At 54.1% G+C, this 19,990-nt stretch overlaps 1 protein-coding gene across 4 annotated transcripts in view; it reads left to right on the top strand.

The window, feature by feature from the left end:
- The window catches only part of KLHL29 (kelch like family member 29), a 311,959-nt gene that overhangs the window by 269,003 nt on the left and 22,966 nt on the right, over nucleotides 1–19,990 (top strand). For all 4 annotated transcript variants that reach the window (XM_046660074.1, XM_046660075.1, XM_046660076.1 and 1 more), the window contains exon 6: nucleotides 19,529–19,667. In XM_046660074.1, the coding sequence (XP_046516030.1) occupies nucleotides 19,529–19,667 (139 nt within the window). The remainder of the gene's footprint in view (nucleotides 1–19,528; nucleotides 19,668–19,990) is intronic.

The raw sequence follows: 19,990 nt of genomic DNA, 5'->3' as shown, positions 1-19,990 counted from the left end.
CATCGGAACGGTTTAAAAGGCTTTTTATTGCACGTTGCAAAGCTCTGACCATAATTAATACTCCCCACACTGTCAGGTGCCAATCAGAAGGCTGGAGGCAACAAAGGGAATGTTCTAGCACGCGGAGCAGGGAGGGTTCTCAGGACTCAGTCCAGTTGTCTGAGCTCCAGGTTTTTAAATCAGGACTCTAACTTCTGTGTCAAACGTTGGGCTCTGGCTGGGGCGTTAGGTTCTAAATTTTCGGCTCTGGCCTCTAGATGTAAACTCTGAGTTTGTTCTGGTCTCTAGGTTCTGGGCTCTCAACTCCTCAATCTGAGTGAGCCACTCTGGGTCCCTGGGTCTTCAGTCAGATGGTCCCACTCTCCCTCTGCACCCAGTGCCAGGAGAATGGGGGTAGATGTTTCGTCACAGTCTTGGTTTCATTTGCTATCCACTGGGTGGATCCCGTTGACTAAAGAAGGTTACCCCGTGTGCCCTTCCTTCACCTCTCATGGCTCCAGCCAGTTTTCGACAAAGAGGAGGGAGGCATTCGGAATTCCGGCGCTGGCCTGGCGCCGGGGTCAGCGTGTCGTTGAGGGCTGCTGCCTCAAGACAACGGCAGCCCTCCCTCAAGACAACAGCCTGCCGTGGAACAGCTCCCAGACTCATTGGCCAGGCCCACACCACCGACCGTGGAGGCTCTGGGGCTAATCTCTCCCCATTTCCCTCCAAAGGAGATGCTTTTATCTCCTTTGTCCCTTATCACACAGCCACTGAGTGACTGGAGCTACCGGGAATCTCCCAGAAAAGCTGAGGAGGTGAAGGGTCAGGCTGAAATAATTAAATAATAAAATTGCCCTTTAGAAGCTCCATTCAAGCCAGCAAGAGTGAAGCAGGCTGCAGAGAGACGGTGCCCTCCAGGGCCTGCGCCTCTCCCACGTGCTTATGGGCGACTCAGGAGATTGGTAGCTGCGCTGGAAGCTAGTACCCTGGGGAGATTTTACAGAGTGTGAAAGCTCTTTTTCCTCTTGGAAAGTTGGGCCAACAAGGACTGAGTGACCCCTTAGGGCAGTGAGTTGGGGGTGGACAGGCCGTGAGGCCGAGCTCTGTCTCCCAACACAACATGGCGGACTTCTCTCCACTGGATGGAATCCTGGGGTACGTTAGGGCTTGGATGGAGGGGTTGTCACCAGGGGCTCAGATTTTTGTGCTCGATGGAGAAGTTGCTATAACAGGTGTTTGTTGAGACAGAATCATACCTGAACTGACTCCTGGCACCCGACTGGAACACCAGTCACTGAGTTTCCATCACAGCCTGAAAGGATTGATACCCTTTTGCCACCTCCCCACAACCAGCACCATCCAAACTGAGAGCTGCGCTCAGGTGAATTGGCCTTTTCCACTAGGGAGGCTTTTCCTGACGTGGGCTGTGCACTGGGTCCACGGGGGCAAGTCGACAGCTGCCCTCCCAGAGGTGAGCACCTCATGGGGACAGGCCTCGCCTCCCCCACCCCAAGTTGTGCACCAAGTCACAAGGACAGCTGGGGAAGCTAGTGAGGCGTGGTGTTGTGGGGGAAATGCTCACTCATTCCATCAGCCAACAAAAATGTGGTGAGCGCCTGCCGTGTATAGCAAACAGAACTCTACCCTCACGGAGCTCACATCCTGGCTCCCCAAAGCCTCCCCAATGGTTCTGGCCTCCACCTCCTAGATGTGGCAACTAGAGACATAAGAAAGTGTGACCTTTCCAGGGCTATCCAAGGCCGGCTGCCCTGGAATCCCAAAATGCCAGGGCCTGGTTCTCAGTTGGATGTTCAGAGTCACATCCCAGCCTCCCTTGGGGAACTCCCTCCACCCCAGGCAGCCACAGGGGGAGTGTGCCCAGCTCGGAGAGGACCCCCTGGTGAGTGTTGAGCCTGCAGGCAGGGAGCAGTGAGGTTTCAGTTCCTCTCAGTCCTCAGGGAGCAGAGCTGGGGGTCAGCAGGTTGCAGAACTTGTTCATCTTTGAGGCAGCAAAGCAAGGGTGTCTTGAAATTATGGAGGCCATGACTGTTCCACAAGGCCTGGGAGAGGGGTTGCAGACTCGTGCTGGAGCACAGGTAGCAACCACTGAGAGAATGGGGTGGGGGTGACTGGCTCCCACTGGGTTTATGTAAATGAGCTATAGGATCTGCTGTCAAACAGCACACATGGGGCACCCTGTCTGAGCAGAGTTGATGCCCAGGCTTGTGCCAGCCCACGCAGACTGGCACAGAGTTAAAGGCAGTCTGACCCTTGGCAATCAGACCTGTCCTCCAGCAGCTATCAGGCCCTGGGCAGTTACCAGGCCACTACTTTCTCTGCCCACAGCCCTAGTGGCCTTGGAGCACCCCCAAGGCAGCTGCTTCTGATCCCTCCCTGACCTGTGGCCTTGAGTGAGCCCGGAGGCCTGAGCAAGGAGAGAAGGGGGTTGCATGCACGGAGCTGGGCTCAGCAAGCGGTTCCCAAGGGGAACTTCTGGGATGAGTTTGCTAATAGAGTTGTCTGTTCTGGGAGGTCGTGATACCACCTGTCATTAACCTGGGCACCCTGCCCAAGGTTCCCACCAAGAAATCCTAGGCAACTGCTTGCAGGCGGGTGAGTGATTTGCAAGGACCACAAGAATATTTGCATAAACATATGTATGGAAGTGTGTATTTATTTGCATTCATTTGCATAAATTGCTGGCTCTTGGAGCTGTCATTCCTTAATTTTATTTTATTTTTTTCGGTAAATTTCTTTGAGCTCTGAGCGCAGACCTGGACACTTTGGGAATGAGAACAAAAGGGCAAAAACACAACAGTGCTGGGGCGTGGGACCAGAGGCTCTCCACCTTTGCTGCACATGAGAATCTCCTGGGGAGCTTTTAGAAATCCTAGTGCCTCCATCACCCCCGATACTATTGAATCAGAAACTCTAAGGGTGGGATCCGGGCATCAGTATCTTTTTGAAGCTTCCAGGTGAGTCTGATGCACAAGCCAAGATTGAGAACTGATGCCTTAGACAGGGCAGGCCTGTGTCGGATCAAACCAGCCTCGGGCTCCAGCTGAGATGCTGGGCGCCTCACCTCGCCTCTCTGAACCCTCATGTGTACAAGACACTCAAAACTTCAGTGCAGTGAGGTATGTGAAGCTATTTGAGGTATGTGAAGGCCACACCAGCACACAGTGGGCTCTCAGTAGAAGGTCTCCATGCTCTTCCTCATCATCACCATCATTGTACAATGTCATCCCATGCAGAACTAAAGCATCTGGACCCCTGGCTGCTCCTCCTGGCCCTGCCACCCAGGTGGCCCTGGACTCCAGTCAGCCCTAGGAGTAGTGAGGGCTCCAGAGCAGGCCTGGGGTCTGTTGTAGCTGAGGCACATGGTCGTTTCTCCTTCCAGCTCACTTCCGGACTGATGATCCATCACTGCCCAGATGCCTAGGAAGTGGGTACCTGTGAGGGGGAGACCATGTGTTCTGGAGCAAACCCACCCAGCCCTCCCGTCTCCCTCTGCTCCTCTCTCCAGGCTGGGAGAGAGCCAAGTGCTGGGGCTTGCAGGCTTTCTCCTTCCTCGTGGGTGCTGCCTGGGGGAAGAGGATGCTGGAGAGCTGGAAGTGCCTAACGACCCCCCTGGTTGTTTCCCAGGGTTCCTCTGCAGCCTCTCACTCTCCCTGCTTGATGCCATCATTCCACCTGTCCACCCACCTCGCTGGCCCGGACTCTAGAGTCCCTGGTCCCTCGGTACACGTTCCTGCTTCTATGCCTCTGCTTGTGCCATGCACTCTCGGGGCGGCCCTTCCTCCATAGCTGTCAGCTCAAATCCTGTCCTTCAACACCCAGCTCACTGCTTCCTGTTCCACACCTTCTCCAGTCCAGCAAGCACTCATTCATTCCCTCTATCACTCATTCAAACCTTACCTGAGACCTGTTCAGGCCAGAAGCTATGCCAGGCACTGGGGTACAGAGACCAGTCAGATCCAGGCTCTGCTTTTGCGAGCTTTTCTGAGCAGTGATCAAAGTCCATTATGTTCCCTCCCCAGCCCCTACCAGAGAAATGGAAAGCTCCTGTCTCCTCCTGCCGTTCATATGTACCACGTTAATCAGTGCTGCTCAGGGCATGGATACAGGTCATGCTAACAGGAGACAGGCACAGCCAGACCTTGGCCTACAGAGGTCAAGGAAGGAAGTGCTGGTTCCAGAACCTCCAGGAGGCAGAGGGAGCAGATGGGAGCTGAGGGAACAGCTTCTGATGGCAGCCAGGGTGGCCCAGCCCACTCCTCTCCTGGATCCACCTTTGCTGGGACATATGGGGTGATTCCTGTGGCCTCAGGGAGCCCCATGGCTTGTTTTGCAGACTCTCCCAAGCCCAGGTCCCCTGTACTGGGGAAAGCCTTCTCCACAGTCTGCTCCAGGGTCTGGTTGCAGCCCCCTAGGGTCGGGGCCGTAGCTATCCACGCAGACCCTACCATCCCATTGAGGACCCCTCACCTCCACACACCAGAGGCAACACTCACCCCAAGAGGGAGCCAGCCTGGGCTACTGCAGTAGAGTTGGAGAAGCTCAAGGGAGCCTGGGGATGGCTTCTATTCCTGAAAGGAGCTGTGGCACCAAATGGACACCATTATTCACCACCCAGGCAGAGCTGGGCAGGAAGGCCAGCCCACAGGCGGCAGGGACAGCTCCCGAGTCAGGCCCAGCACCGGGCTGGAGGCTGTCGCTGGAGCTAAGGAGGACTCCCTGTCAGACTCTGTGTCTTCACAGGGGCTGCAGACCCAGCTGGTCAGGAACCTCCCACGTGGCCAGGCCCCAGTGTCTCAACACCCCTAAGTCCCAAAGGGACTCTGCTTTCTTTTCCCTTTTGGTCAAAGCCACTCACTCAGTTGGCAAACCCTTTCCTGCACCCCCCTGGTGCTCCTTGCTGGGCGTCCTGCCCTGGAGAAACCCACAGCCCAAGGGCCTGACAGGTGAGGAAGTAACCATGCCAGAGTAGCGAGCCCAGCGCAGGGGGACCAGAGGGTGGCATTTGAACCTGGTCTTACAGGATGGGTGGGCCTTTTCTGGATGAGGAAGGGGAGGGTATTCCAGACGAAGGGAACGGCCTGTGCAAAGAGCAGCCTGGGAGCTGTCCCTCTGCGTTCTCACCACACTCTTCACGTCCCTCCACGGTCATCACCACCCAGTGAGTGTCTAACTGCACATCGTGCCAAGAAAGCCAGATGGTGGGGTCACTTCAGTCGCCTCCCCCGCTGCACACAGCAGTGCTCCATTCATGTCGGGTGGCCCATGCTGGACACAGCCTGTGGGGGCAAAGGGTAGGGCTCAGTTTCTCAGCTATTGTGTCTGCCACCCTCATTCAGCCTCTGAGCACAGTGGTGGGTGCCGGGGTACCAGCCCCCACCTTCCTGTCCAGCCTGCCCAGAGCAGAGGGTCCCTAGAACCCAGGGCTGCAGCCGAGACACAGGCCCGGCCCCACCCGTGCAGGACAGCTCCCCATGGGTAATTACTTCCAATGAGAGCTTGTGAAAACAGTACTCTGGCTTTATTATAGAGTCTAATAGGTTCAGCTTCTCAAGAAAAACTGACTGTCAGGCTAAATACCTGTGGGGAAGTGACCAGGCGGAGAGGGGTGTCATTAAAGCCAGCAGCTCAGCTGAAATAATGGGAACAGTGTGAAAGGTCCTGTGTCGGGGAAATCAGTCCAGAAGGTCAAGGATCACAGGCCCGTGTGCCCAAACAGGCCTGTCCTTCCTGCATCAGGGTCTTGGATGCCTATGTCATCACTTGGAGCCCAGCATCTGTGGGCCACCCGGGACCCATTCCCATGGGTACCAGAGGCTGCGCCTGGCTCTAGGAATTCAGGGAGTGCAAGGCAGCATCTCTACCCACCAGACACAGAATTCAGTAGGCAGAGATCACATACCAAGGAGGGAGGGATTGGCGGGGAGAGGCCTGAGCTGGCAGACAGGAGGTGGAGTTGGAGGAGGATGGGAAGGGAGGATGTCAGGAGACCCCACCCTGTTGACCCTTCCAGGGCCTCCTGGGGCCAGGCCTGGGGTACCTCCTCCACAGGCTGGTGCCCACCCAGGACCCTGCCAGCCAGTGTGATGGGCAAGGCAGATGTGCAAGACATCATGGCTGGTAGACGAGGCACTGAGAGTGGGCCCACCTGAGGCAGGACCAGGAGTTGGCTCCTCCCTGGTGACTGTGGTTTCCCCTGGGGTGTGACACGTGGGCTGGCCCAGGCACTCTAAGTCAAACCTGACCCTCTGACTCTGCCAGAACCTGCAGCTGGTGCCTGATTGCCAGAGTGGACAATCCCACTTTCTTCTTTTTTGCTTATTTTCTAATTTCCTGGAATGATTGTAGGGATCACTTGCATGGTCATTAAAGACTGTTAGCAACATGAAAAACTGAAATGATGCCCAGGCTTTTGCCTCCCCCTGAAATGTCAGGGGGTGATGTATTGCCCCGGACCTGACCGGGGCCAGGCCGGGCTGTAGAGGTGGGCACAGATGGAGACCCAGGGGCAGATGGCCACGGAGAGACACCCCCTCCTGGAGACTGTAGAGGGCACAAGTGGGCGGAGAGGGGTCCCCAGCCCCCACAAATGCACGCAGGGACACACACGGCGGGTCGCTCCTCACCCCAAGTCCTCTCGGGCTGCACGTTCTCTTCTCCTGTGATGTGGTTCGTGCTGCTCTGAGCTGCCATTAGCCCCTGGCGTCTGGGGTTTCCGATTCATTTCTCTCTTTACCTGGGTAACTGAACCGATTGTACTCCCAGCTCCGGTTCACTAATTCTTGCAAATCCTTTAAAACTATTGATTTATTTGCTGGCACCGTGGCTCTCAGAATTCTTGGGAAATACTGGCTTTTGCTAAAGCAGGTGGGAGGGAGGGGGCCATGTTTCCCCCTCCTTGTATCGCTCTCCTGCCTGTCCCCACCTCCTCCCCCACACAGGAGAATTTAGGCTTTGGGGTTGTGTCTGCTTGTTGGGCTCTTCGTCTCTTATTTGAAATATCATTTCCTATCTGGGTCTTTGCTCTTCTATTTCCAAAGCACGCCCTCCTCTTGGGTCTGCAGGGTTGGGTACAGAGCCCTGGGACCCCTCACTTGGCCTCTTCCCCAGCCAGCCCCTTCTCATACCCACACAGCTGTCTCACCAGGCTTCCCAGGACCCAGGGTGGGAGGCAGGTCAGCCAAGGCCTCTGGGTGGAAAGAGGACAGGGGATGATCACGGTGGCCAGTCGAGCCTGAACAGCCCAGCCCCTCTGGAATCCAGGGCAGCGAAGGAGGGAAGCAGGGTTCCCTATGGGCCTCCCTTGCCCCGAGCTGCCCGCAGGCCAGGAATGGGGGCTTGTGAGCACGCCCCGCTTTTGTCCCAGATGAAGAAACCAGACGTGCATGATGGTGCATTTTCAGGCTCTGCATCTGCAGCCCTGTCTTTGCCGCCTGGGGGCTGGGCTGTGTTGGAGGGTGTGGTGGCCGCCGTCAGCTCCCCATCAGCCTTAGTGGAGAGCTCTGTCTTCCGGGTGAAGATGTCTAGAGTTTATGCCTATCTGGGGGCACGCACAGTACTGCTCCACTCAGCCTACATCTTTATTCAAATTCTCTGGCAGGGACCAGCTATAGGTTCTCATGTGTGTTTGGAAATCGGACGTCTTGCTCCTAAACTAACGAATGGTAAAATAGAAAACTGTGGAATGGTAGCAGAGCCAAGGACGGAGTGCAGGCTGGTGGCCCCTCATCACAGGAGGGCCCTGTACTCACAGCCTAAGAGGCAAGGCTCCATCTGTTTGAGGAGCACATCCAGCAATGCTGAAGAGAAGAGAGGCAGCAACCATGCCTGGTTTCTGAATGCCATGCCCCAGGCCCAGCCCAGAGGTGGGTGACGCTAGGTCACCGAAGTCTGGGATGGTGCTCAGAAAATCCTCCACTCACCCCCAGCCCTACGTGGACTCTCGAAGTCCTGTGGTTCAGCTTCCCTATCAGAGCTCAGAGCCCCTTCCACCATCCTCCAGGCTCTAGGCCAGGCCTTGTCCTCACCACTTACCTGCCTAACAGCGGCAGCCCCTAGGGGCAGGGTCTCACTGTCTCCAGACATTTGCCCTCCATCTGTCCCACCCCTCTGTACCCCAGGCAACCTGGGTGACTTTTCTATATTTTCCTCCCAGGCTGCAATCTATAGGTTCCTAACACAGCTTATCATGCATGTCATGGGGACCCTTGCCTACACTCCAGCCTCAGTCCTGCCACCCCCACCCCCTCACTCCAGCCCTACTCCACTGCCCACTGCCCCTGCAGTGGTCTAATGCGTGACTCCAGGCCTGTGCACAGGCAGACCGCTAACAAAAATGCCCTCCTGTCTACTTTAACAAGTCACCTCCCAAGACCAAGCCAAGTCCCCCAGCCCCAGGGGCCTTCCCTCATCCACCTGCACTCCATGCTCCCCAGCACCCTGGGCAGGCTTGCTGCGAGTAGTTTTTACCACGCTGCATATAACACAGTGTAACACAGATGCATTCGTGTGTCTCTACCACTCAGGGTCCTGGGATGCCAACCGCAGACAGAGGCAAGCAGAACAGGTATTTATCTGAGGCTGAGAATTGGGCTGGGAATTGGAGCAGGAACAGAGGCAGTGCAGGCAGATCCGCCACAGGACAGTCTGCTTGGGACCCTACACTGGCATTGTCTCCCCCGGGTGCTCAAGTGCCACTGAGCAATCAGCCAGTTCACTGTAGCCACCGTAGTCATTGCCAGCTGGCCCTGCACCCCTCCCTGGAACTTCAAAGTCCAGGGCACGAGCATCAGACCAGCCGAGCCCAGGTCTCAAGGCTACAGGCCAACTGCCAGCAAACCACCTCTGCTCCACTCCCACAGTGACAGGGCCCAGTTCCCTATCCATCTTGGAGTTCTTGCCAATAGAAAGGGGATTCCAATGCCAAGCAACCAAACTGACTTATGTCCACTGCGGCATCTCCCTCCCCATCTGACTGTGAGCTCCTTGAAGATGGAAACTGGTTTCATATTCATAGTCCATGGCCTGGCACATAGTAGGTCCTCAGTAAGTGTATATGAGGCTATGAGCTAGTATATTAAGAATAATACCCCTGCTCACGTGCATTTGGTTCTCCACTGATGATATAGCTAGCCATTCCCCTGCACCCCTTGCATTTCCTGGTCATCCCACCCCAGCCCCTCCCTCCCTGGCCACCCATCTCTCCCTCCTTAGAAGGCCTTTAACACAACCACTGGCTGTTTATGTAGCTCTTGTCCAGTTTCTCACTGTGGGCACCTTGTGTCCCCACTGAACTGCACCATCCCTTGGGGAGGGGACTGTCTTGCTCATCTATTGTCCCCTCTCCTCTGCAGCTCCCACCCCCACCCCAGCTCTCAGCCCAGTGCCCAACACCTTGAAGGCACCTGACAAATGGGCTGGTTGACTGTGTACCTGGGAAATTCAGAGGAGGGGCATCCGAATGGGTTGGAATAGCAGAGGGGCAGTCTAGAAGAAGGGAGTGCCTGATGGTGTGTGAAGAAGTGTAGTGTGAGGGGGATCAACCTGTATATGCGGGGTGACACTGCTCAAGGTTGATTCTGAGCAGCCTTTTTGAGTGTAAAAGACAAATCTGACTCTCTCACCCTCTCTTATAAAATCCACCATGGGCCCCCAGTCTCCTGAGAGATAAAGACCACGGGTGGGTTTATTTCTTTCACATCCAATATGGCCAATATGGTGCTCTCACACCACATGCTCAAATACACACCTACACACACATATGTTTGTACACATACATACATGCATTCATCCGTGCTCATACACACATCACACGCTCACACATGCCGTATGTTTGTGCCCACAAACTTACACACACTCCACACTCACACACACACATACATATCCATGTGGTTCACACTTTGCCCCTCGGCCCAGCTGGTGAGCTCCTGCTTATCTTTCCACTGTTTCCTTATCCATCCCCCCACCACAGCCCACAGAAGTCTCCCTGTGCTCCACCGACAGCTGGCGGTCCCTCCTCTGCGCGTCCTGCCCGAAGCTTGCCCCACCAAAACTCTTCTCACTCGACGTCACAGTTATTTAGTGTGTCCCCTCTTAAGCTGTGGGCTCCTCAGGTCTGCAAACATGTCCATTCACATATGTCCCGGGGACCCCACCCAGTGCCCAGCACACAGGAGACAAACATCTGTTTAATGAATAAACAAGTAGGCCAACAGACACTAATGTCTGAAGTTCCCAGAGTCTGCCTCTGAAAGGGGATGTCCACGCCTCAGCCTCATTCAGCTGTGGGCTCAGTCGCCTGCTCCAGGGCACCCCCTAACCTCTCTAGAGCCCTCTCTGCTTTCTGCCCTGACCCCTGGGCGCTCAGAGCTCTCCAAGGTGCTGAACGTGGCTCACTCACTTGGCCCCAACAATCTGTCGTGGGCTCTTGACTCTAGTCCCTCTAGCCAAGAACCACCCCCACCTTTTCTACACTCCAATGGAAAAGAAGCAGTGTCCCTAAATATGCTATAGGCAGAACCCAGTTTCACAGAGGCACAGAGCATTATGAGAGCACAGAGGGAGGAGCGAGCTCCCTACCCTCACCTCAGACATCAGATTGAACTCCTTCCTTGGTGCCAGACACCAGTCTCATCCTCCCCCTCCCCCCCATCCTGAGGACCAAGGCCCCTCAGGGCATCTGCCTCACTGGTGCCAAGTTCTAGCCCCTGGAGGGGGCTTCCGCCTCACAGAGGATCTGTAGAGCCACCTTCTCTACAAAACCCCTGATCCCCTGGCTGCTCCCAGCCCATCTGCTTTGGCTTCCCACTTGGCCCCTGTGAACCCCATCTTCAGGCATCTGGTCCCCACAGAGCTCTTCAGGGTTCTGACTTGACTCACCTGGATGATTAATTCATTGCACATTGGCCCTCTCCGACTCCAGCATGTCCCCCTAGAGTCCAGCTCTCTGCAGAGCTCTCTGCACATTGGTCTTGACCTCATTTCTCACTCAGCTTTCCTAAGCTATGGCCTTCTCCCAAAGTCTCTAGCTCTGACCCCCCACGACATCTTCATCCTCTCCTGCTCTGAGCATTCCCATCACCCCCTCAGCCTCCATCCTTGAATCAGGGGAAGGAGCCAGGTGGAAGCTTCTTTACTGGGGGCAGAAAGGACTAGAAACTGCTCATGTCGACCTAACCAGGGCACTTCTCTTCAACTGCAGCCTCAAGGCTTGCCCAGTAGCCTCCCCTACTCAGCCAAGGGTCTGCCTCAACCTCAACAGTGACCACCCTGTGACTTCAGTCCTACAAGTGCATGGAACTTAATTCTGCCACTTGTAACCAGAATGAACCTGGAAGTGGATTCTCCCCCCAAGTCTTCAGAGCCCAGCTCTGGCCAGGCTCCTTGGACTGGTGCTGGGGTCCTAACACTCTGCCCTCTGCCCTCCCCCATCTCTCCACAAACAAAAGGCCATTCCCTTTGATGTCTACTCTGAGGCCACAAGACAAGAGCTGTCAATGGAGGTGACCCATTACCTGCTTGTGTAGGGACAGAACTTACCATTCGGGCATCTGGGAACCTGGAGAGTTGAGAGGGCTGCCTCTCTCTGGCCACTGCATGTGAAGGCCCCTGTTCTGTAGAGTTGCCCAGAGGGCTCCAGGCTGCTCAGTAGAGCTGTTAGGGTGGTCAGTCTTTCCCAGGAGGGCCATTCAGGGCTCTTCAAAGGCATTGGAGCTGAATAGAATAGATAAATCCCTCCCCAAGGAGGACGTGGACAGTGAACATAACCATGCTTTAGCAGCCATAGATTGCCATACAAATTGTGGGATCATTACAGTTGTTATTAATACTGACATCTCCTGAAGCTAGAGGGGGCTTGATTTTTGCATTTTTCCTCTCTGATTCCACAACAATGACATTTCAAATAGTTCTGTTGGACCATGTTTTGGGGAAGCTATTTTTACCACCGAGAACATGTGTGCCTCTGGTCTATAACCCACCCTGAATTCCAATCAGAAAGGAATTTTTGTGCAAAACACGGTGCCAGCAGCACAAGGGGCCAGAGAAACAATCCCTCCAGGAGATCACAGCCTGGAAAGGAGACAGACTGACAGACATTCCTCTGGAATTAGGCAACCAGGGATCTCTGCTGCGATTGAAGCACCAAGAAAGTCTTCTGGGACCACAGGAGAGGTCTGTGACCAGGGGGCCTCAGTAAGAATTCTTATAGGATGGAGTTAAGCTGAGGCCTAAGGGATGGATGGGACCCTAAGAAACAAGTGTGGAAAGACTTGGCCAAAGAGGCAGAATGAGAAACAACCAAAGTAAAGGAACAAGACATAACGGGCATGACTTAGAGAGAGGGTTGAGGGGTATATGGGGACATGAATAGAAGAGGAAGCTATGAACAAATGTAAGAACAGATCAGAGAAGCCTCTGAGAGCCAGTGATGAGGGGGTTGGGAACAAGGGATCAGGCATTCCTTGACTGAGTGGGCCTCCAGATGAGGAAAGCGCCCTTACTCAAGGTCACAGGGGAGGCATCGTGATTCTGTGGCTTGATCTCGGTCTCCCAAGCATGCTGTCCCCAGGCCCAGGCTGGCAGCTGCCTCTAATCAATCCTTGGAATGAAGAGACAGGGGCACAAACCCAGGGGAAGAGAAGGGGATGTTTCTGTTTGTTTTATGAGGGTTTCAAAGTTTTTTAGGGAGAAAAATTTAAATGACTCTTATATCATCTTAGAGAGCAAGAGAATGTTCTGACTGGAAGGTAATCTGTGGTTCTGCTCAGCAAATGCATATTGAGCACCCACGAGTGCACAGCCCTTTGGTGCCAAATTCCCACAGCTTAAGAAATAGGTCTTGCCACTCAGTGTTGGACAACTTAGAAAAAGCAGGCTGATGAGAGGTGATGGCTGTTCTTAGGGCTTTTGTTCCCTTTCAGATAAATGGCAGGAATTTCCATTTGTACAACATACCAGAAGGTTTCCTCACTAAAACTCTAAGTCAGACAAGAGGTCAGAGTCTTTCACGCTTCCTTGTCTACAGGACCCTGTTGCCTGGGCGTGGGGCTGTGGGGCTGGGGCTGGGCTGACTTCCCAGTAGAGGCCCCGCCCCCCTGACTTAGGCTGGATGTGTGGTCCACAGGTGGCTTGACTCGGTCTTACCTGGAAGCTGGAGCCCAGCTGGCCCTCAAGGGCAATTCTGCGCCCAGTTCTTCTTTGGAAAAGGAGAAGGGGAGAGATGTGTATCTCTGGGTAGTTAGGGAGTGAAGGAGAAGGAAGGGCAGCATTCACCTTGGGAGCCCATCTGCTCGGAGGGCTCCCTGACTGCTGTGGCCCAGCCGAATAGCAGCTGCAGGAGACTCTGCTCATGTAAAGCCACCGTTTGTCCCCACGGTGTCTACTCACGTCGGGCTCCTCCGCTCCCAGATGAATTATCCTCTGGGCGTGCATGACACAGTCTTCGCTGGGCTTTCTCAGTATATTTCACAACTGCTCTGAGTTTATAATTTTTTCCGGTCCTTTATCAAATATGTGTCATAAATACCAATGGAATCGGGAGCATTTATCACTTAGCTGGGTTCCTACTTGAGCTCTGAAAAAAATTATTTGGCTGCACAACCTTTCTCAGGGCTCTGATTTAATGGACTTCTCTGCTGCAAAGCCACTGAAATTCGTTGCCTTTTAATATTTGACATCGCTTCCTCTTTATTACCTCCTCAGACAGCCCTTCTAGTCCAGCTGGAACGAGCCCATTAGTCTCTGACAAATAACTTGTGTCGTTTGGTGAAAAATATGCAGAAGTTTGGCTGCAACTTCATCTCCAGTCTTGGTTCTGTTTGTGGCCTCACTCTCCTCTAAACAAATCCTCCAGCCCCAGGCAGTCCGCTCTAGTGTCCCCTTTCCCTCTGATGCCGTTTGCTGCTGGGTCCACAAAGCCAGGTTACCCTGACCGCATACAATGGAGTCTGAGGCGGTATTTAAAGATGTCCATAAGTGGGTGTTAACAGTTAGTCTCATTGCAGCACTATTCACAACAGCCAAAAAAGCAGAAGCAACCCAAGTGTCCATTGACGAAGGAATGGATAAACCAAATGGGGTACATACATGCAATGGGCTAATAGTCAGCCTTAAAAAGGAGGGAAATTCTGACACATGCTACAACATGGATGAACCTTGAGGACATCACGCTAAGTTAAATAAGCCAGCCACAAAAAGACAAATAGTATGATCGCACTTATATGATACCTAGAGTCATCAAATTCATAGAGGCAGAAAGTAGAATGGTGGTTGCCAGGAGCTGGGGGAGGAGAGAGGAATGGGAAGTTGTTGTTTAATGGGTATAGAGTTTCAGTTTCGCAAGATGAAGAGTTCTGGAGATTGATTACACAACACTGTAAATGTGCTTAACACTACTGAGCGCTTAAAAATGGTTAAGATGGTAAATTTTACCACAATTAAAAGACAAAAAGAATTAACTTCAAATGGAACCAGCACAGGAGAAACTGACACAAAAAAAGTTCTCTGAGCACTTGAGTCCATCATTTATTCATGCCTTCTAAACCAGTTGGCTCTTGCTACATAACAAGCAATTCTAAGGTTTAGTGGCTTAAAACAAGAACCACTTATTTAGATTATGATTCTGGTTTGCAATTTGGGTTCGGCTCCACTGATCTGGGTCAGGCTCAGCTGATATTGGCGGGGGCTGGCTGGTGTAAATGGCTCATCTGGATGGCTCATCTTTGCCCTACTGGTCTCTCATCCACTGACAGACCAGCCCAGGCTTGTTCATATGGTGGTGCTGGCAAGGGTCCCAAGAGAGTGAGCAAAAGCAAGCGAAGCTTCCGGAGGCTGTGGCTCACACTCACACTCACACTATGTCCTTTTGACCACATTCTATGGTCCAATGTAAGTCACAGGCCAGTCAAGGTTCAAGGGGTGGGGGGGGATGACCTCCCCCTGATGAGAGGGGCTGCAAAGAATTTTTGCCATCTACCACATCAGCTATTTACATGGCAGGCCTGTGCTAAGTATTGAAGATAAAAATATGAATAAAACAGAGTCTAGTGCAGGAGATATACATGTAAATAAATAATTACAGCACGTAGTGTGCTCTAAAGAAGTAAGCACGGGATGCTATGGGGGATGCGGGAGGAAGAAGGGAAAGAGGCAAAGAGGCCTGGGACAAAAATAACACCTTAACTGGGATTGCAAGATAAAGTGGTAATTAGCCAGAAGAAGAGAGGCAGAAAGATGAGGGCAGAGGGGCAGAGAGGTGAGTGAAGGCTTGAAGGGGAACTGGCCTGGGGTGTGGTGAGGCTTCCATGGGGACTGAAGGGCCCAGCTGGGGGGTGGAGGAGCTGGGCAGTGGGGGGAGGGGCATCAGCCGGGAAGGGTTTAGTTAAGCAGGAATGATGGCTGGGTTGCCACTTGGAGTGGCTTGGAAGGGGACAGCCAGAAACAGGGAGACATCCTCTGAGGCTGCCGCAGTGACTCAAGTGAAGAAGGATGGAGCACCCACGTGAATGAGGCCAGAAGGGAAAGGATGCGGAGATTCTAGGCGGTAAAGGGGTGGCACTTGGTGCAGGGAGGGTTGGAGAGGAGTCAGGCAGGTGGCCTGGTGAATGGGTGGGCAAGTGCTTTCTGCCAGGTGTCAGCAGAGGGGAGCTCCCCTCTGAGGGACAAACTCAAGGGCACAGGGCAGCCACTTGTATGGGTGAGGCAAGGGTGTGGCGTCACACAGGCACAGGTGGGGCATCCCGCTCAGAGACCAGAAAACAATTCCCTGATGCCAGCTAACAGGGAGGGACCCTGAGGGCAAGGCTTTGCTCCTACTTGGTCAGGCAGAGCCCAGCCCTGCCAAGGCTCAGGCTGGCAGACCTGTCATTCACCAGGCCCCACTGCACCTCTCCCTGGAGAGGCCCAAAGGGTCTCTAGGCCATCCCCTCCTCCACAAGCCTAAAGCAGCCAAATTCTGCATTATGCTGAGGTGCTGCCAGAGTTCAGCATGGAGACCCAGCCTGGCCAGGCTCTTCCTGGAGGCCTGCAGAGTGTGCAACCTGGGCACCTGCACCGCTGCTTGGAAGACTGCCCCAGGGACCCACCATCCTCCAAGCCCCTCAGACATTAAGGGATTGTCCTTTGCCAAGACAGGGGGTGGGCAGGAGGGCAGCTTGTGCTGGCTTCCTGCCATAGATCCTGGGTCATGACTTCCAGAAATGCCACGCCGACTGGGCACTCAGCTGGCAGCCATAAGCATGCACCGACTGATCAATACTTTGAATGCGCTTGGGGCCCTGCTGTGAAAAGGAATCCCCTGGTGATCACTTTCATAAATTGAAAAATTCTTCTGAAACTGAGTAATCCTGCCCAGCTAGTAAATCCAGATTTCCAGAAAGTGAGAGTAGAAAGCGCCTATAGTTACAACGATGACCTGGATCTCCAAGCACCTCCCAGATCCAGCCAGAATTCCCAGGGCAGCAAGCATTGCCTCTGGGGCTAGGGCTGGGGTATGATCATTGCTGGGACCTTGGTTGAAGTAAAATCTTCCAAAACAATCAGAATGCTTTGGGCCCAGAGGAGTGGCATTTTGTACATTGCTGTGTTTCCCTGGCCCCCTGAGCGTGGTTAACTCAGCAGGCATGTATGTGGGACCGCATCCATCACTGCTGCAGCGTGACAGCCAGGGGGCCACAGAGCTGGTGCCCTTGGTGCAGAGGGAATTGAGCGCAGAGAGCTGGGCGGCTTGCCCAGGGTCACATGGCCAATTAGTGGCAAAGCTGGAAGGAGAACCAGGACCCAGGTCTTTGGAATTCCAGCCTAGAACTCTTGTTCCTCCCACACGACTTTACTCAAAAAGGTGACATCATCCCCCTGGCTCATGGTTTGGGAATGAATTCAGCTGGTGGCTCTTTTTGGAGCTGATGTATGACATAGCAGTTCAGCCTTAACCCAGCTCGACCCTGCGGGCTCTCCCTGAGTCCTGTGCACGCCCAGCCATGGGCTCATGCTGCAGGTCCCCACCACCTCCCTCCTGCACCTCGCCCCCGAGTGTCTCACAGGCCCCAGCCCTAACCCCAAAACCAAACTCATCATCCCCTCGCTTCCTGACATCCCTCCAGAAACCCAGCAGTGGTCCTCTCACCTCCCTCCAGCTCCATCGTCCCTCCCTCACTGAGGGCCGGAGCACCCACAGCCTAAGTGCTTGTCTCTCTGTCCTGTGACCGTTGTAGCTCAGGCCTCTGTCAGTTCTCACTTGGATTCTGGAGCGGTCACCACCACCAACAGTAACATCGAGCCTCCTACCAGCTGAGGGCTCACCACGAGCCAGGCACGGCTAACAGCCTACCGGGGGCTAGCTTGTTTAAACCTTCAACAGAGGAGGAAGCCGGGGCTTTGGGGACATCAATTAACGTTCCCAAGGTCACACAGCTGAGAGGAGGCAGAGTTCAGGTTCTCCCTCAGGTCCGCCTCTGGGGCCCAGTTCTCCTCAGGTGCTTTCCTGACTCCCATGTGGCCTCTGGCCTCAGCCGGTCTCTGCTGGGCCTGCCTCTAATGTGGAGGCCAGAGTGATTTGTCTGAAATCTGAGTCTCACCTCTTCCCTCCCCTGCACAGAATCCCTGGGGGCTCCCTGGTGCCCACGGAATTAAGCCTGAGCTCCCTCACAAAGCTCTTGAGATCTGGCTCCGCCTGCCCACCCGTCGCACCCCAGCGGGCTCCCACAGCCCTTGTTTCTCTGCATCTGCCCCACACGTGCCCTCTAGGCCTTCCACCTGGCACTTTGTGCCCTGCTGGTCTCCCTTGCTCTGAGTGCACCCGCGGGGGGCCTTCTGGAGGCCCCAGCCAGCACCCCCCACACAGTCCTGCAGGTGCCCTGCTGCGACCGCAGCTCAGCCTGATGTGGGCTGAGTGGGGTCAGTGATTCGGCATTGCCCGTGGCTCCCAGAGGGAGGCCTGCACACCTCAGTCCCCGGATGTGGGGTGTTCTCCAGGACCACCCTTCTCACCATCTTCCTTGGTCTTCAGCGGAGCCAGAGCCAGAACTGGAACCCAGAGTGTCCTCGAAAAGAAGGGCCTGGCTGACCTCAAAGCCCACAAGCCCTTGCCCATCCCTGAGCCTGAGCATTTGATCGTCATCACACTCTGGGACTAGAACAGGAGCCTCCATCGCCAGTTTACAAATGTAGAAACAGAGGCTCTGGGAGCGCAGGGGCTTGTCCACAAACATCCAGGTGTCTGAGGCAGAGCTGGGCTCTGGAGGGCGGCTTGGCAGGCAGCTGATCCTGGCTTCTTGTGGACAGAGATGAAGGATCAGGCTGGAGCAGTGCACGCTGGAGGGTAATTCTAGAACACTAGCCAGGGTTCAACATAGATCTAGAGGGCTCAGGGGTGATGGTGGGGGGCTTGGAGGGTGGGGCGCTCACATTCACCTGCTAAAGGACACAACTCTGCCTAACAACCGTCTAGGTCATCTGGTCCAAGGGTCTGGGCCTCTGATGTCCAGCTACCAGCAATGCTAAGGGCAGGCTCTGTCTAGGGAGTCCAGGGGGCAGGCAGGCAGGGCAAGGCTGGTGGGAGCCTTGGTCCTCTGAAGGCCCTAACTTTTGCAAATGAAAGAGTTTGTATAAACTAAGCAGAGTAACTGGCAGGCTCTCCTCCTTCCCCCTTCTGAGCCTTGAGGTGGGTCTGACGAAACTTCTGACATCCCCAGGTTCAGAGCTCAAAGGCCTGGGACATGCTCTGTGCCAGCCCCAGGTGGCCAAGACACCAGGCCACAAGGTAGGTATGCATCAGAGTGGGAGGGCCCCAGAGGCCATTTCCTGGGACCTGCTGGGGTTGCAAGCTAGGCTCTCCCATGCTGATGCCCCAGGTGAGGGTGGGGGTCTTGAGAGAATGACCCAGGCCTGTGGGGAGGTACAGATCCCTCCCTTGCTTGCTTCCACCATCGGAGGACGGAGGACGATGTGTAAGATGGAGGAAGTGCTTGCCAGGCTCCACTCCACCCCTCCTTTCTCAGGGCCCCTCCCCAAGAATCTCGCCCCACGCCATGACTGTGAATGTCTAACAGAAGGGACGCTGTTTTTGCAGGTTCTGTGGTTTTTATTCCTTTGGACCATATCCAGCCCATCTTACATCACAATGCCATGCTTTACTTGGTATCCAATACATCGGCACTCATTGGCATTTGGAGAACTTGTTCCGTAGCTATATGATGGTTTTTAGTTGTCTGTGATAATGTATTCTCTATGTTTCCAATCGGGAGTATGGGGATCTCTTCCCCGCAACCTTTCGATTTCTGGGTTTGATTTTTTTTATCGCATTTGTTTTTTTGCTTTGGAAAGTTGTTATTCCTTTGGTTGTGTAGCCCCTCCCAGTTGCTGCTTGTTACGCACTGTTTGTGACTTCTTTTGACTGTCAGTGTTGAGCCAGTCTTGCCAAGAAACAGTATCAAGTATTTTCCTATTTCTCTACTTCTTGAAAAAAAATTTAATTAAAAAAAAAAAAACTCTTAATGGGAACCTGGCCCTGTCTGTCTTCTCTGTTCTGCAGAAATGTTGAAGGAATTGAACCAGCAGCGCAGAGCGAAAGCGTTTACAGACCTGAAAATTGTTGTTGAAGGCAGAGAGTTTGAAGTCCACCAAAATGTTCTAGCTTCCTGCAGCTTGTATTTCAAGGACCTGATTCAAAGGTTTGCCTTCCTTCCAGCTGTGGTCGGGTCTGTTCCTTTGTAGGACGCTTTTGTGTCGCTTTTCTCCTCCCCTCTCTTGCAGGTTCCTGAAGCGTGACTCCCTGTCACAGAGCCAGTAGCCATCTCTCCTCCTCCTCCCGCAAGTGCCCTCTCACACACAGCCTCAGAGCAGCCACAGCCCCAGCCCGCCCCACACAGCTTTGCTGGTCACCAGGGGCCTCTGCCAGCCGTAGACAACACCCCTACCCCACCCCAAGGATCCTGCGTTCTCAGTGGCTCACAAGCCCTCCCTGAGATTGAGGACTGTAGACTCCACTTTAAGG

This window comes from Equus quagga, chromosome 5, assembly GCF_021613505.1.
Source record: "Equus quagga isolate Etosha38 chromosome 5, UCLA_HA_Equagga_1.0, whole genome shotgun sequence".
Classification (NCBI taxonomy): Eukaryota; Metazoa; Chordata; class Mammalia; order Perissodactyla; family Equidae; genus Equus; species Equus quagga.
This window is presented reverse-complemented; position numbering and strand designations above follow the sequence as displayed.